The sequence below is a fragment of the Prionailurus viverrinus genome, chromosome E2 (genome assembly GCF_022837055.1).
Source record: "Prionailurus viverrinus isolate Anna chromosome E2, UM_Priviv_1.0, whole genome shotgun sequence".
NCBI classification, from domain to species: Eukaryota; Metazoa; Chordata; class Mammalia; order Carnivora; family Felidae; genus Prionailurus; species Prionailurus viverrinus.
The window spans coordinates 11,348,141-11,364,944 of NC_062575.1; the positions used below are offsets into that span (position 1 = coordinate 11,348,141).

General features: G+C 45.3%; 1 protein-coding gene across 1 annotated transcript in view; it reads left to right on the forward strand.

The window, feature by feature from the left end:
- Positions 1–16,804, forward strand: part of ADAMTS18 (ADAM metallopeptidase with thrombospondin type 1 motif 18) — a 141,202-nt gene that overhangs the window by 86,887 nt on the left and 37,511 nt on the right. The window contains exons 12-16 of the mRNA XM_047836086.1: positions 19–167; positions 6,823–6,995; positions 11,784–11,914; positions 12,742–12,865; positions 13,574–13,818. Coding sequence (XP_047692042.1) covers positions 19–167; positions 6,823–6,995; positions 11,784–11,914; positions 12,742–12,865; positions 13,574–13,818 — 822 coding nt within the window. The remainder of the gene's footprint in view (positions 1–18; positions 168–6,822; positions 6,996–11,783; positions 11,915–12,741; positions 12,866–13,573; positions 13,819–16,804) is intronic.

Consider the following 16,804-nt stretch of genomic DNA (forward strand, 5'->3'; position numbering starts at 1 on the left):
CACGCATTCTTTTCACAGTGGTGTCGGCAAGGCCAGTGCGTAAAGTTTGGGGATCACGGGCCCCGGCCCGTCCACGGCCAGTGGTCCGCCTGGTCGAAGTGGTCCGAGTGTTCCCGAACTTGTGGTGGCGGAGTCAAGTATCAAGAGAGACACTGCAATAACCCCAAGTAAGGCTGCAACAGAAAATCAGTATTTGTAAGGCAAGAATGTACTGCTTTTGTTTTGTTCTGCTTACATACTGTTGGGAAGTGTTTTCTTGCCTCTGGTTAATAGCAATCAACTAGGATTTTACTGTTTGCATCGAAAGGGGTGAAGCGGTCAGGAACTTAACAGCAACCAAGGAGTTACTCTGTGCGTGAATACGACGCCGATCAGAGACCCAGCTCAATAGTCTGAGCTACTTTCTGAATCTAAATGAGAGCCACACGGTCACACGATCAAATGCCTGTGATGTAGACCAGAGAAGCTTGGCCAGCGGAATGTGTGTGTGTGTGTGTGTGTGTGTGTGTGTCTCAAACTGATGAACTGGGGAAAATATGCTGATTTTTGCCTTGCAGGAATGTACATCAACACGTGTTGACAGATCTGCCTGACTTTTCAAGAGAAACCAGAAGTCCAAAAAAAAAAAAAAATGTGTGCGAAATTTCCCGATTGTTAAGATATTGACAACAAATTCAATTTTCTTAAAACAGAGCACCAGGAGGACTAATCACAAGGGCTACAGCCTGAGCTTGGTCCCTGGCCACCTGCAGGCACCCTCGCTGGGATTCTGAACCGCCGTCTGTATTCTTTGCAAACGAAGGCGGTTTTATGTTCGTTTTATCTGCTCTAATTCCCACGTGAAATGCGTGTGAGATGTACATTTCCTGATTGGCACAGTGATGTAGAGAGAGCCTGGGTTTGAGAGCGAGAGCTCAGACTGCAAATCCTGGGTCTGCCGTTTATTAACTGTGTGACTTTGGGGAGTTCACTTGAACTCTGAACCTGGGCTTACGTATAAATTGGAGATAATACTACCTACCTCTGAAGTTTTGGGGGTGTGGGGATCAGAACTGGGTCTGTAGAATGCCTGACATACTGGGGAGCATGCAGTGGGCGTCCAGCACAAGGATCCGGGCTCTGTGTGGCTTTTACCACCTTCATCCTAAAGTCATCAGGAGCACAGGGTAGCAGAGGGTGAGTCCTCAAAAGCAAGGGGGAGGGGGTGGAGAGAGGCGTTACCGGTGAAATTGGATTTTGGAGAACGTGGTAGAGAGAGAAGAATGTGATGGGTCCTCGGAAAACAGATTTCGTTTTCCAGCACTGAGTGGTGGTGTAGCTTGAAGGTCAAGAACCCAGGCTCCTAATCCCAGGACCCTAGGTTCGCCTCCTGGCCCTGCGTCTTTCCAGCTGTGTGGCCATAGACAGCGTACTGTCCCTGCTCCGGATTCCTCCTTGGTAAAAATGGGAAAGCGACAGGGAGCAAAAGCGAAGTTTTAAAGAGACCTGGTATCTCATCCGAGTTAGCCATCTGCGCTGGATCAAGAGGCCAGTTTGTTCCAAGATAAAAGAAAGGGTCGGAAGACACCTTGACCATGGTTTGCTGGGTAGCAATTTGGGATAGCAGGCAGATGCAGGATTTTTCAACTTCGGCACTCTTGACGCTTGATGCTGGAAAATCTCTGTTATGGGGTTTGTCCAGCACACGGCAGGATGTTGGGCAGCGGCCCGGCCTCTACCCACCAGATGTCAGTAGGATGACTGCCGCTCCCCAACAACCCTGTGTCTCCAGGCACTAGAGGGGGCCACTGTCCTGTAGGGGCAAAGCCATCCCCATTTGAAACTCGCTGGCTTATCCGAGACCCAGTAACCAGGAGTGACGGTAGACAGGCTTGTGATGCATTTACAACTTACACCAGATTATTAAAACCACCCTCCTCGTACTTTGAATGTAGCCCGTATCTTGGATAGAATGCCTAAAATCATTCTCTTGCTTTTCATTTTTTCAGCCTATTTCATGGATCTGGTTTTCATACATCACAACACTTTACAATCTCGGTATTTTCCCAAGAAAGAAATAGATTACCTAATTTAATAGCTCTGCTGGTAAAGTGCATGAATAACACCCCTGAGGTTTAAATTAAAACCTCTCTCATATCTGTGGGATTGAGAACTCTCATTATAATAGCGCATTGTTCATGGAAATATCATAGTGTAATTTTGGAAATGCCTAATAAAAGAATCCCTCATGTAGTTCCATTTGGTGGTGTTTTATCATTTTAAACCAGATGAAGGCTCCTCAGGATACTGTTTACTTTAATTATGCGTCACAAATAAGACAAGCACATGAGCAGCTGTCCCAAGGCAATTGAATTAGTTGTTCTCTGTTCTTATTTCACTTCGTTGTAGTAAAGCTGGGGTGGGGTGAGGGTGCCCCTCCATTTCGAATTACTGATTTCTCCTTTGCTTTGGTTTATTATGCGTTTGGTCTGTTCCCATCACTCAGCCTAAGCAATTTCATTTTCTGTGAGGAGCGCGGGGAGCTTTTATTTCACTTAATGATCGTTTTCCCAGAACATACTTTGTTTCATAAAAATGAATTATTCCTGGCCAGTTCACAGCTTTATCCAACTTGTCAGCTTCCAAAGTGTTTAGAGGTTATCTGGTCCTGGAATGACTGGTACCACACACATATGGCCCTTCTTCTTCTTTTCCTATGCCAGGCGTGGCAGGGGGGACATTTCTAACTGGTAGAAGTTCTGTTGCCTCCCAGGTCCTACAGTGCCTCAGGAACCTTCTCCAAACATTTCTCCAGGCCTTTGCTCCCCATCCAACTAGAACAGAGACATGAGTTGCGACCTGCTGTCTAATCCAGACACTTGACAAATGAGGAACCAGGGGAGATGGGGGGCACAAGTGCTGCCATCTTTCCCCGGGTCACCAAGCCGGGATTGATAGAGTCAGACCAAGAGCCCCCGGTTTTAACCCTCTGACATTGTTTCTGTTTCTCTGACTCTTCAATTATTATGCTCTGCAAGAGCCTAGTGGAATTTCTATGAAGTCTGTTCAAGCAAATAGCAAAAATTAGAGTAGTGAAAACTAAACATGCCGAGGTATTATAGAACTTTGCTAAATTGCAAGTCTATTTGACGACAAATAATACGCCACCAGAGAGTCATGGTTCTAGAATAATAATTGAATCAAACCTCTGGCCCATTTTCCAACCGGTGATTTCCAGGCTCAGGTGATTATTAGAATCACCACCTGTGCTTTAAAAAAATACTGATTTCTGGATTTTCCCTATCGTATATTCTGGTTTTTTTTTTTTTGATGTTTTTATTTATTTTTGAGAGAGAGTGCACACGTGGGGGTGGGGGAGGGGCAGAGAGAGAGGAGGACAGAAGATCTGACACAGGCTCTGTGATGACAATAGTGAGCCTGATGTGGAGCTCAGACTCAGGAACTGTGAGATCACAACCTGAGCTGAAGTCAGAAACTCAACCAACTGAGCCACCCAGGTGCCCCCTGCTCTATCCTATATTCTTACTGAGTAAGTCTGGAGGGACCCAGGAGTGAGTCAGTCTGTCTGGCTCTCTTTATTAACAGAGCTCCCCTCCTGACCCCACTGATCACCCAGCCAATATTACAAACATTTGTAGTCAGGACATGATATATTATGCAGAAGTAAATATGAGTATATTTTATAATGGTCTAACATAAGAACAAAATCATGTTCCCAGGCGTTTGCTTCCTGACCGTTTATGTTTTTGTTTTTATTCTCAGTACACCAAGGGATGTCATGGTGGAATTTTCTGTTAATTTATCCCAACGCTCCTGTTTATAGCTGCAGAAAAATGTACCTCTATTTGAGGATGTGCTGGAACAGTGCAGATCCTTACCAGTCGTTTAAAGCAGAAAGCATTTGAAGATAGTTAGGATTCTTTTGTGCTAACTCTGCCCTAGACTCAGTCCTGTATTCTTTTTTTGTTGTTGTTTGAAGATGGTATCTCATTATTTTGTGAGCTTTGTGTTCTTTATCGCTTTATTTTATTTTATTCATGATAAATATACTTTTTAATCCCTATCCCCCATTTCACACATCCTCCCACCTCCCTCCCCCTCAGTAACTATCAGTTTGTTCTCTAGAGTTGAGTCGGATTCTTTGTTTGCTTTCTCTCTCTTTGCCCCCCATGATTGTTTTGTTTCTTAAATTCCACATACAAAGTGAGATCATAGGGTATTTGTCTTTCTCTGACTCATTTCGCTTAGCATAGTATTCTCTAGCTCCATCCATGTCATTGCATGTGGCAAGATTTCATTCTTCTTTATGGCTGAGTAGTACTCTATTGTATATATATATACCACCTCTTTTTTTATCCATTCATCTACCGATGCCTACTTGGGCTGCTTCCATATTTGTCAGCCCTAAATTCTTTACAAACATTATCTCCGTTAATCATCACAACTGCCCCCCCCCCCCCCCCCCCCGGTGACAGGTTACAAGGTGAAACAGAATTGCCTAAAGATGAGCGAGGACGGGGCGCCTGGGTGGCTCAGTCGGTTGAGCGTCCGACTTCAGCTCAGGTCACGATCTCACGGTCCGTGAGTTCGAGCCCCGCGTCGGGCTCTGGGCTGATGGCTCGGAGCCTGGAGCCTGCTTCCGATTCTGTGTCTCCCTCTCTCTCTGCCCCTTCCCCGTTCATGCTCTGTCTCTCTCTGTCTCAAAAATAAATAAACATTAAAAAAAAATTAAAAAAAAAAAAAGATGAGCGAGGAAGAGGCAGAGGATATTTAAATCCAGATCTGCCTCATTGTAAAAGGCCAGCCTCCTAAGCATCGTGCATGACCGTCTTCCTCTTCCATGCCGGCCTCTGTTATTGCCTGGCTCAGTTAAATGCAGGTGGAGTGGAAGGGAGGGGGCTCAGCTGCGCTCCCTCTCTTGCTGGCTGTGTGATCTTCATTCGGCAAGTTTTATGAACCTCCTCAGCCATTTTTCGCTTCATCTACAAAAAGAGGGGGTGCTGTAGAAGTTTCAAGATCTTTTCTGTGTTACGGTTTCTGAGTTGCAGTAGTAACACCTCTGGTCCTCTTTCACAGCCTTGAAACTGAGTAGTCTAAATGAAGGTTGTTTGTAAAAATCTCAGAATGTCTTTTCGTTTCTAATTGAAAAAAAAAAGTTATTTTAATGTTTTTTCTTTTTTTGAGAGACAGAGTGCCTGTGGGGGAGGGGCAGAGAGGGAGGGAGACCGAGAATCCGAAGCGGGCTCCAGGCTCCGAGCCGTGGGCACAGAGCCCAACGCGGGGCTTGAACTCACGGATCACGAGATCATGCCCTGAGCCGAAGTCGGACGCTCAACCGACCGAGCCACCCTGGGCGCCCCAGAAATCTCAGAAAGTCTTAAACTAAGAAAGTTTTAAATATGCCTTATGAAGGTGACCATGAATAGAAAGGCTATCATATGGCACTTTAAGGGCTTTTTTTAAGTGCTTTTTAGATAATGATTTAAGAAGTCTTTGGGGACTTGATCCAGCACAGTGACTGCTGAATGTTGAAGTAGTCGCCCCAGAATGTTCCGAAATAGCGAAGCAATCTCACTCTGGCGGTGTGACACTTCCCGTTCCTGTTGAATCCATCTTAGCATGCACTTACACGAAGATTGGATAAAATATGCTGATGCAAATCCAGGGGTGTTTTACAGCGTTCTTGTGCTTCCTAAAGAGACAAGGAATTTTAGTCACATAAGTTTATTCACCCGGAGCCTTCTTTCATATTACATGTTTGCGTTGAGCTTTTGTGTGAGATGATCCATAGCTGGGTTTTCGCCTTTGGAGAAAGCTGCAAAAAGATAGGAAGGAGAAGGAGCGATTGTTTTGTGCCTGGAAGGAGCTGGTTAAGACGTTATTGGGAATTTTCAGTTTGGTTTATGCTCCTTTTTTCTTTAGATTGCCTTCTGGTTTTTGCAGTCTGCCTACCGAGATCTTAAAGAGCCTGCCATTAGATCATAATTATTTATGTTCTAATGGGATTCCCTTCTCTGGAAATCCATTTCCCATTGTGCTTGGCAGGAGAGGAGGAGGCCACCTACGAAGTTGAAAAGTGATTATGCAGATGAAAACAAGGGAATTTTTGCTCACAGTTTAGGATCAACTGGAATAAAACATAGACACGTCGGACAATAAATAATCAGAATACGAGCTCAATGACTGACAAAGCTGGATTGGAGATCGTGGCGAATGGGGCTTTCTGTTCTTTCTCTTCCGTGTCCCCACCTCCTACGTGGCAGCAGGTGGAGAGCACACTCTAGAAAGCTGAGTGTGTTCAGAAATGGGAGGCGAGCTGGAGAGTAGGTCGGGTCCACGTCGGAAGAGTCTTGATACCCATGTGGGGTGCGTGTGTCCATGAGTGTGGCACACGGACACATATCCACATTCATAAGAACGTGTTGGGTGCATTTACGAGTGTCCCTAACGACGGCGATACGATCAGTGTCGAGAAGATGCCTTCATCAACTCTTTAAGGAAATTGCCAGAATGTAAAACTTGGATCAGAGATGCCACATAAGTTTTATCTAATCTGGAGCTCGTTGCTGAGCAGTGGATGCCTACCCAAGGCCTATACTTAGGAAAGAAAGTAAAGAAAGGGAAATCTTTGACTGATGGGTCATGCCCACCATGGATACAAGAAGGGACACGGTGTGTTGTGTACAACGTTATTTCCGTTCTCGTAATGGACTGTGTGCACTGCATAGCTTGTGACAGTGTTCGTCTTGCTTGTCTCTCCTTTATTATTGCTTGTGACTAATAGTGAGCTCTAGTACTAAAGCTCTTTAATTTTATTTTTAGGCCTCAGTATGGTGGCAAGTTCTGTCCAGGTTCTAGCCGTGTATATCAGCTGTGCAATATTAACCCTTGCAGTGAAAATAGCTTGGATTTCCGAGCCCAGCAATGTGCAGAATATAACAGCAAACCTTTCCGTGGATGGTTCTACCAGTGGAAACCCTACACAAAAGTGGAAGGTAATTCGGTCTCTACGAACCTCCAACCAAGATGTCTCTCTGTGGACAGTAATGTGAATGAACACACAGGAGAAATTGGTGCCGGTGCAAAAGAGTGTCAGTGTTGACATCATCCCCCAGACCCGTCCTGGCCCAGCTTTCCATTCACGTCCATGAGTTTTGTTTATTTTTCCCTACTTTTTTCTTCACAAGACACCCCTGGTCCCCCCACATCTGCAGCCAAAGGGTTCGTGTATTTGGAATGTACTTAGGTTTCTAAACTTACCTTTGGCATGTCAGCAATGAAGTCTCCCAGGGATGTTAATTGAAATTGGTCTGAATTGTCCAGACCAAAAACTCGTGAAATCATATATGCCCCATAGAGACACCATATTCAGCAACTGACATGTCAGATGATTGCACGCTTGGGAAGGCCTATTTGCAGGGTATAAACACACATGCACACACACACACACACACACACACACACACACACACACACACAGAGCCATGAATTTAAAATTGCCTCTCTTCTGGGTTCTCAGTACTTATTACTTAAAGTTATGGCTTATATTTTACTTTTTTATATTAAATTGTTTTTATTGTACCTCAGTATCGAAACATTTATTTTAGTCCCACAAATCTAATGCCTTACATACAAATTTAACGTTTTGCCTCCGCAGACAAAGCTGTCACCCTTCTGGTTATTTGCATTCTCTTACTTCCATTCACTTGCTCTATCAAAACCCCGCCATCCTCCCTTGAGAAAGGATCACTGTGAACTCCCTTGAGAAAGGATAACTGTCCCCAGTGCACACGTGCAGAATGGGGACACAGTGAATTCAGTGACAGTTGGTGGGAAATAAACTGGAGGGATGTAGCTGAGCAAAGGCTCGAGATGAACCTGTGTTACCGGTTACAGTAGAGAAGGGAGCAGAGTCAAAGACAACACACAACACGTAGCAAATCAAAGGAGAGGGTAGTGGCACTTGGCTCAGCACCGGTTCAACCATTGCAGGAGTGCCGACCTGGTCCTGGGTCATGACTGTTTGTCCAAAAGCCCAGGTGGAGAGGGACGTGAAGATTCCGAAATCTGTGCCTTGGGAGGAAGCAACGAGCAATCCGTACACGTTTTTTTTTAAAAATAGAAACTCCGCATTTATGGCGGTGTCCAGGGTTTTGAACTGCACTAAGAGATGTGTACAACCTTTATTAATGAGTTTTAAACAGTTTTTGAAAGTTACACTCAATGGTACGCCTCTTTTCGTGTTTTCTGGAAGAAATGTGTGCCTGCAAAGTTAGCTTGTCTAAGGGCCATTTCATTTTCTCTTGGCCTTCAGTGATAAAGCTGGGAATACATTCATTTGACAAAGAATTCTCCAGTGGAATAATTTGGAAGCTTGCCAAGGGCAAGAAAAAAGTAACTAGTTACCTACAAAAATTCAGAGATAATAACTAGAAGGGGATTTAGATTTATTTGAAATCGCTTCAGAGGAAAGACTTAATTCAAGAGCTAAGAACTTCCTAGACGTAGTACCTCCCCCGGGAGGCCTCTCTGGACAGCCTGCCCAGAATATCCTTCCTTCTTGTCATCCTCTGAATCCTTAACCTGCTGGATTCTTCATAGCTCTTATTTGTGCATGAGCTTATATTATGTAATCACTTTTTCATTATCTTTCTCCCCACAAGAATTTACATCCCGTGGGATGAAGCCTTGGTCCATTTTGAGCATGCTTGTATCTCCAGCATCTAAGAATAGCCCTTGCCACATGCTTGTAACTTCCAGAATGAATGAGCGAAGACATAAATCCCAACTGTCCGTAATGGATGTATCTCCCCTTCATGAGTAGTAGGCTCTCCTTCACTGGAGGCATCCTACGAGGGACTGAGTTATTATCTAGGAGGGGCTCTGCACACAGGTTCCCGGGGACAGTTAGGTAGAATACATTAAGGTGCTCTCCAATCCAGCCTTTGAAGATTTATTTTCTCTTGGTTGTATACTCCCGTGGTTCCCTGTTTCTCACGTATGGCTCTTTCCCCCAGACTCTCTTGTCCTTCCTTTCACTTGCCCTTCTGTTCTTTGCTTTGTCTTCTTGGGTATTCTTTGGTCATTCCCACAATGCGTCTTTCGTTCAAATTCAGTGTTTATGGAACGTGTTTTGTTATCACCCTTTAAATAGGTTCTGTGTCGAGTACATGAGGAGAAAGTTAACCAGCTAATTATTTTTTTACATTTATTTATTTTGAGAGAGAGAGAATCCCAAGCAGGCTCCACACTGAAAGCATGGAGCCTGATGTGGGGCTTGAACTCACGAACTGTGAGATCATGACCTGAGTTGAAATCAGGAGTCAGGAGCTTAACTGACTGAGCCACCCAGGTGCCCCAAGCAAATAAATATAACCTGTAAAATAATTTTTAAATTTCTTTATGTTTTTATTTTATTTTTGAGAGAGAGACAGAGTGCGAACAGGGGAGGGGCAGAGAGAGAGGGAAACACAGAATCCGAACACATGGGTGTACATGCATGAATGCACGTGTACGTGGCTTTTAAAAACCTGAATCCCATTTACAGTTCATATAAAACTGCTTTAACACACAACGTAACTTTTATTGACTCTAAAGTGCCTGGGAAGTTTCTGGTATCACAGGCAAGAAGAAAAAAATTTACTGTGTTTCTACAGAGTTTGTTATCAGAAAGGAATTATGCCAGTTTCCCAAATACAGGCTCTGAGCTGTCAGCACAGAGCCTGATGTGGGGTTCTAACTCACAGACCGTGAGATCATGCCCTGAGCTGAAGTTGGACACTTAACCGACTAAGCCACCCAGACACCCCACCTGTAAAATATTTTTTGGTTTCAAAGCTTTTCACTCATTTAATCACAGCCTTACTAAGTAAGGAGCCTGCCATTTTATTCACTCACTCACAGATGTTTACTGAGCATTTATGGCACAGGAGCCATTCTGCTAGATGCGGGGGGACAACATTGACTTAAGCAGGGACCCAGCCTGGGGTCTCTGCTTCTTCTCCTTCTCATGTGTACGTAGAATCAGGAAAGACCGACCCTGATTTAAAGGTCTTGTGACAATTCAGCAGTTTGGGAAAAACAAGGGAAGATTCTAAATAAATGCAGGCAGTCTTTGTCTTCCGGTAGTGAGACTTTTTTCCTGCTTTGTTTCCAGTAGACTAGTTCACAGACTTGCCCAGGAGCTTGTGCGGGGAAAAACAGAACTTTCTAGAGCTTGTCAATTCCTAGGCATGATGGAGAAAAGAAAGGGTATAGATATGTCTTCCACAATCTCATGTGCAAAAATTAGGAGGTATTTAATCAGGCTATTAAAAGAAATTTCTAGGGGCATCTGGGTGGCTCACTTAAGCATCCAACTCTTGGTTTTGCCTCTCGTCATGATCTCACGCTCCCTGAGATCGAACCCCTCATTGGGCTCTGCGCTGACAGAATGGAGCCTGCTTGGGATTCTCTCTCCCCCTCTGGCTCTGCCCCTCCCCCACTTGCATGTGCTCGCATGCTGTCCCTCTGTCTGTCTGTGTGTGTGTGTCTCTCTCTCTCTCAAAATACATTAAAAAAAAAAACCTTAAAATTAAAAAAGAAACTTCTAGGTAAAGGAGAGACTTTTAGCCCACCCACACATCTGCATACTTGGATCACATTAATCTAACTTCTTTCGCATCGAAGTTTGGACTTTGTTCCTGAGAGGTTCTATGATGCACAGCTATTTGAAAACTGTTTACACGTTTGTTGTGCAGCTGTCGTCAGGGCTTTCGTGTGCTGTTGCCCACGCAGTCTCCTGTGAGAAATGTCATCTGGCCGTGCTGGCCAAGAAGAACGATTTGTATTTGGGAAATTGGCATAATTCCTTTCCGATAGCAAGAGCTCTGTAGAAACACAGTAAAATTTTTTTTCTTCTTGCCTGTGATACCAGAAACTTCCCAGGCACTTGAGAGTCAATAAAAGTTACATTTTTTGGCCTTTAGGTTCAGTTTGTTTCCTCCTCATTTTTATGACATGGTTATTCTCTGTATGTTTTATAAACATGAACCATATGTCTTTTTTGTTGTTGTTGTTCCCCAAAGTGCCTAAACTTTTTTCTCAATAAATAACTAAAGTAATCCATGTCTTAAGTCAAGGTCAGCAAACAATGGCCTGAGGGACAAATCTGACCTGTTTTCTTTTTTTTAAAAAAAAATTTTTTTTTCCCAACGTTTATTTATTTTTGGGACAGAGAGAGACAGAGCATGAACGGGGGAGGGGCAGAGAGAGAGGGAGACACAGAATTGGAAACAGGCTCCAGGCTCCGAGCCATCAGCCCAGAGCCTGACGCGGGGCTCGAACTCACGGACCGCGAGATCGTGACCTGGCTGAAGTCGGACGCTTAACCGACTGCCACCACCCAGGCGCCCCTGTTTTCTTTTTTTTAAATAAAGTTTTATTGGAACACAGAAACACTCCTCCATTTTTATATCGTCCATAGTGGACCCTAAGTCCTGGAAAGCCTGAGATATTTGCTAACCGACCATCATGTGTACTGTGGCTCTTACCAAGGATTAGAAAAATAAAATGGTTGTGTGTGAAAGCAGTTTTACATGAACTGTAAATGGGATTCAGGTTTTTAAAAGCCACGTATACGTGCATTCGTGCGTGCCCACCCATACCCACATACAAAATCGTAACATTGACCATTTCAGTCACGGTCGCTTTCTAAATAAATGTAATGTACCTTTTTTGATCATCATGTCATTTTCCGGTGATTTCCTCCTGATCACGTCCTGTCCTGCTGTCTTTGCTTCTAGAGGCAGATCGATGTAAACTGTACTGCAAGGCTGAGAACTTTGAATTTTTTTTCGCAATGTCTGGCAAGGTGAAAGACGGAACTCCTTGCTCCCCAAACAAACACGACGTTTGTATTGATGGGATCTGTGAAGTAAGCGAACATTTCTACTTTGGGACGTGTGGTCACGCTTGTGTTTCCTCATACCAAACGTGTACTGTGAGAAGTGGTACAAGAGATTCTGTGTCTGGAGAAAAGGCGGCGTAGGGACGAGGGCTCTGTTGGCAAATCGGAACTCAGGACTGTCTCCAGTGTCCCCACTTACTCTCTGCGAGACCCCATCGGACATTCTTAGTTCCTTCCTCTTCACTCCGTCCCCACGTGTATGCAATGGAGATGATGACATACCTTGCTACACCCAGTAGTTGCAACAATTAAATAAGAATATAGATAATAGTAAACTTGCCCAGCATGTTTGCTAAGTATGTTTGTTATGTGGTTAGAGCCCCACAGATGTGTTATGAAACAGTACTCATATTTACGGCCAGTTAGTCTGCCTTTTAATTCCATCGCGAGCCTGTGTGTGTGTGTGTGTGTGTGTGTGTGTGTGTGTGTGTTCTTTGGGGGGATTGAGTGGGGAGGGGTGGGGGTCATGCAGGTGGCCCAGCATTGTTATGTTTCAGCAGCAGAGCTCACTTGCCAGTGACTTTTTATTCCAGTTTTCCAAATGAAGAGACTCAGCAAGCTTTAGATGAGTTCTAGAACTTCCCTAGTCCTACCTCTGGTCAAGGCAGAGGAAGGATCGGAACCCCCGGTCAAACTTGAGACTCTGCTTTTAACCCTAAAACTGTACTCGCTTTCTGATTTTCTTAAGAGAGAAAAACAGGGACCCATGTACATACGTCTTGGTTATTCTTACCCACGGGCTTTTCTGATCCTTGATTTTCGCACTTTTATCTGTTTATTTATTTTTGTCACAGCCAGTGGGATGCGACCATGAACTGGGCTCTAACGCAGTTTTGGATGCGTGTGGTGTTTGCAAAGGGGATAATTCAACTTGCAAGTTTTATAAAGGCCTGTACCTCAACCAGCACAAGGCAAATGGTAAGAGACGCCTGCTGTTTCATGGCCGTGGCTTTGCTGCTAAGCACGTTTGAGTCAAGCTGGGTATGGTCGAGCCATGCACCAGCTCGCCTGACATACCGAGGACGATGTCTCAGACACGTTGCAAGGACAGCAGAGGATGGGTGGTTTCTCCGGGCGAGGGGTTTGGCCAACACGTCCGACTCAGAGGCGTGTCACACAGATGCCTTTCTACCTGGCGGTCCGTCCCACGTTCTCCCCCCCTTTGTTACACAAAAGACTCCTTTTGAAGCTTCTGATTCAGGATGTGACCCCTGAGCCGCACTCACAACATTACATGAATACCCGAAGCACTTCTCCAAACGAATCTTGAGTAAAATGAAACGCAGAGTGCTCTGTCCCGAACATCACTGCCTTCTCCCAGGTAGATGGAAAATAGAAAGCATTCTTGGATTTGGTGGCCTTGGTTGTTCTGGAAAGGAGAAGAGCGTCCCTGCTGTCCACACACAGGTGCTTGGGGAAGGAACATACACTTGCTCTCTGGTGTTCCTTCCCCTGAGAAAGTGACATCACTGATGGTTTGCACTTCGTAGAGCAGGAACGAATGTGCACTTGTGGTGCCCCCGCCCCGCTCTAGAAGAGTGGACATCACCACATCTCTGAGCATCTTGGCCCCGTTGCTGCAGTGTGCAACGTGGAAAACAGCATTGTTCTGTTCTTCCCGTTTAGAATATTATCCTGTAGTCACCGTGCCAGCGGGGGCCCGAAGCATCGAGGTCCAGGAGCTACAGCCCTCCGCTGGTTACCTGGCAGTCAGAAGCCTCGGTCAAAAGTATTACCTCACGGGGGGCTGGAGCATCGACTGGCCTGGAGAGTTCACCTTCGCTGGGACCGTGTTTGAGTACCAGCGGGCCTTCAACCACCCGGAACGTCTGTATGCGCCAGGACCTACCAACGAGACGCTGGTCTTTGAAGTAAGCCCCTTCTGTTTGTTCACTTCTCGGTGCCTCTCGCTGTGTTGGTAGTGATGGCCTGCTCTGAGCTAGCTCGAGGAACGCCCCTTCTCGTGCAGATCTGTTTCCTCGTGAGCCAACTCACAGAGTGCCAAGAGGAACAGACAGCAGCTGCTCGTATTTTGGCAAAGAGGGTGGGAATCTGATGGGTCTCCAAGACAGGGCGCCGGTTTTCACATTGAGGTGCCAGCTTCTCAGCCCTGCACTTGACCGCCATGAACGTTAGGGAGTAGAGGAGGAATGCCCTTGAGATAATCCCATGTTGTCTGTATCTGCCGTTTGGATAAGCCTCTTGCCCCTATTCACCACATAGGTCCACTGGCCTAGGAGGTGGTAATGATCTAGTGGAAAGAACACTTGCCTGAATGCCAAGAAAGTTTTTTTATAGCTAGTTTTGTGGTGTGTTTATTTTTGAGAGAGAGAGAGAGAGAGAGTTGAGGGGAGGGGCAGAGAGAGAGAGGGAGATGCTGAATCCAAAGCAGACTTCAAGCTCTGAGCTGTCAGCACAGAGCCTGACGCGGGGCTGGAACTCACAAACCGTAAGATCATGACCTAAGCGGAAGTCAGACACTTCACCGACTGAGCCACCCAGGCGCCCCTGCCAAGAAGGTTTTAATCCGAGCAACCCACCTTACTTTGGTAGGCTGTCATTTCCTTAGAGGTAAGAGAAAAACAGTGGATGGATAAAAATCATTTCTTAAAGATTATAAGAAATCTCTTCGAGAGATTTGGGGGCGCCTGGGTGGCTCAGTCACTTAAGCTTCTGACTCTTGATTTCAGCTCAGATCATGATCTCATGGTTCTGTGGGTTCAAGGCCTGTGTCCCGCTCTGCACTAACAGCACAGAACCTGCTTGGGATTCTTTGTCTCTCTCTCTCTGCCTCTTTCCATCTCTCTCTCTCTCTCTCTCTCTCTCTCTCTCTCTCTCTCTCTCAAAGAAAGAAAGAAACATTAAAAATAGAGATTTGGACATCTCTCAAGAGCAGGGAACTTATAGCCCCAGTAGATGCTTGAGTTTGCACCGTGGTTCTAGATGGTGACCATGATTGTTAATTCACTAAAATTCCTATTATCTTGTCACTTGAAATACTAGGTCCTGTCACCTCTGTCTGTGTGGTGGGAGGTCCCTCAGAGATCTCGCATCACCTGCTCGGAGAAAAGCTGTAGTTAGGAAAGCGTCTTCCAACCCTCTCAGCTCTTGGATTTCAGACACGAGAGCACGAAGTCCACATCACGTTGGACTAAAGTTGGGGTGGTTGGGAGCTCAGCAGTGGATCCAATCCCCGAAATGACCCTTTCGTTAACCCTATCGCATAAGAATGGAATTCTGATTCAAGATTTTTGGGTATTGTTGCAAACCTTTTGTTTGTTCGTTTGGGTTCGATGTTCTGTGTTCTGTTTCTTTTCCATCAAGCATCTGAGCGGGAAACCTCTTTTCCGTCTCTTCGGGAAAGTTCTCTTTTCTTTAGACACGTATATTTAGCTTGCAAGGTAGGAGTTTGAGAGCAACGATGCTTCATTAGTGTTGCCAAGAGGCCTTTGATCCATCTCTGAGCAAATGTACACAAACCAAGTTCTATGGCCACAAAACAACCCGAGTCCGGAAGCGTAAGCAAACCAAGTTCTATGGCCACAAAACAACCCGAGTCCGGAAGCGGGCGGGATGCTTCTCATGGCTCCTGCCGCGGGCGATCGGAACAAAGTGCACATCATTCCGGGTGAGAACTAGGTTTTTTACTGCCTCGTGACAGGCACCCGTTTGTTGTCGTCGTTTCTCTCTCCGGTTTTTGATCGTGAACGCAAAGCTTTTCTAGTAGGTTGGCACGATCCCGCCTGCGACTCAAGGTTTGCCATTACACAGAGATTATTTGCAGAAAGACCACAACAAAGAATAAGGCCAGAAATGATGGGAAGAGCAAAGCAGAATGACAGAGATCCTTCTTTCTTTCATCTCTGGAACCTGAAATACCCCCCTGGCGCTGTCTGCGTTGATCGAATTAACCAGATAATTGACTCATTGTCACTGAATGTGAGACCAGCCTGGAGCTGCTATTTGCATTTATGCTTTGTCTTCAGTTAAACCTGATTCCTTCTCTCCTCCATCCATATTTTGTAGCCCTGCCTAAAACTAAATCTTTGGGGGGTATCCAGCAGGTCCTAAATGTCCCCTGATGGGTAGGAGTTAGCTTTGAGAAATGGAAGAAGGGCCTTAATTGGTGATGGCGTTCTGCAAATTTGGTCCCTCGTTGGTCTCTTTGCACACACAGACACCTCCTTGAAAATAGGTAAAAATGAGGGGCGCCTGGGTGGCTCGGTCGGTTAAGCGTCCGACTTCGGCTCAGGTCACTATCTCGCGGTCCGTGAGTTCGAGCCCCACGTCGGGCTCTGTGGTGACAGCTCAGAGCCTGGAGCCTGTTTCAGATTCTGTGTCTCCCTCTCTTTCTGCCCCTCCCCTGTTCATGCTCTGTGTCTCTGTCTCAAAAATAAATAAACGTTAAAAAAAAAATTTTTTTTTAAAGAAAATAGGTAAAAATGTAAGGAGAACTATTGGCGAGATCTAAACAAAATTAGAAAAACATAAAGTCTTCCCCAGGTTCAACTGGACATGTAGAGTATTTTTTAAATAATTCCTTTCTACAATATAAATAGAGCAAGAGCTGTGATAATATCTCTGTTAAGACAAGGGTGCGATTTTGCCACAATGCGTTAAGATCGCATTTGCTTAGCTGTTGTTGTAGAGTCTTGCTTTATGGACTCATTCTGCTTAGAGGTTGAATGAAAGCTTAAATTAACATCTTAGGAATGCGACCTGTCTGGAGACCATGGAGCGGGAAATTCGTATGATTAATTGGATGTGCCTTGCTTGTATTTTAGAGGAGTTAGGGTTTCATTCAAGAGTTACAACTATGGGGGCGCCTGGGTGGCGCAGTCGGTTAAGCGTCCGACT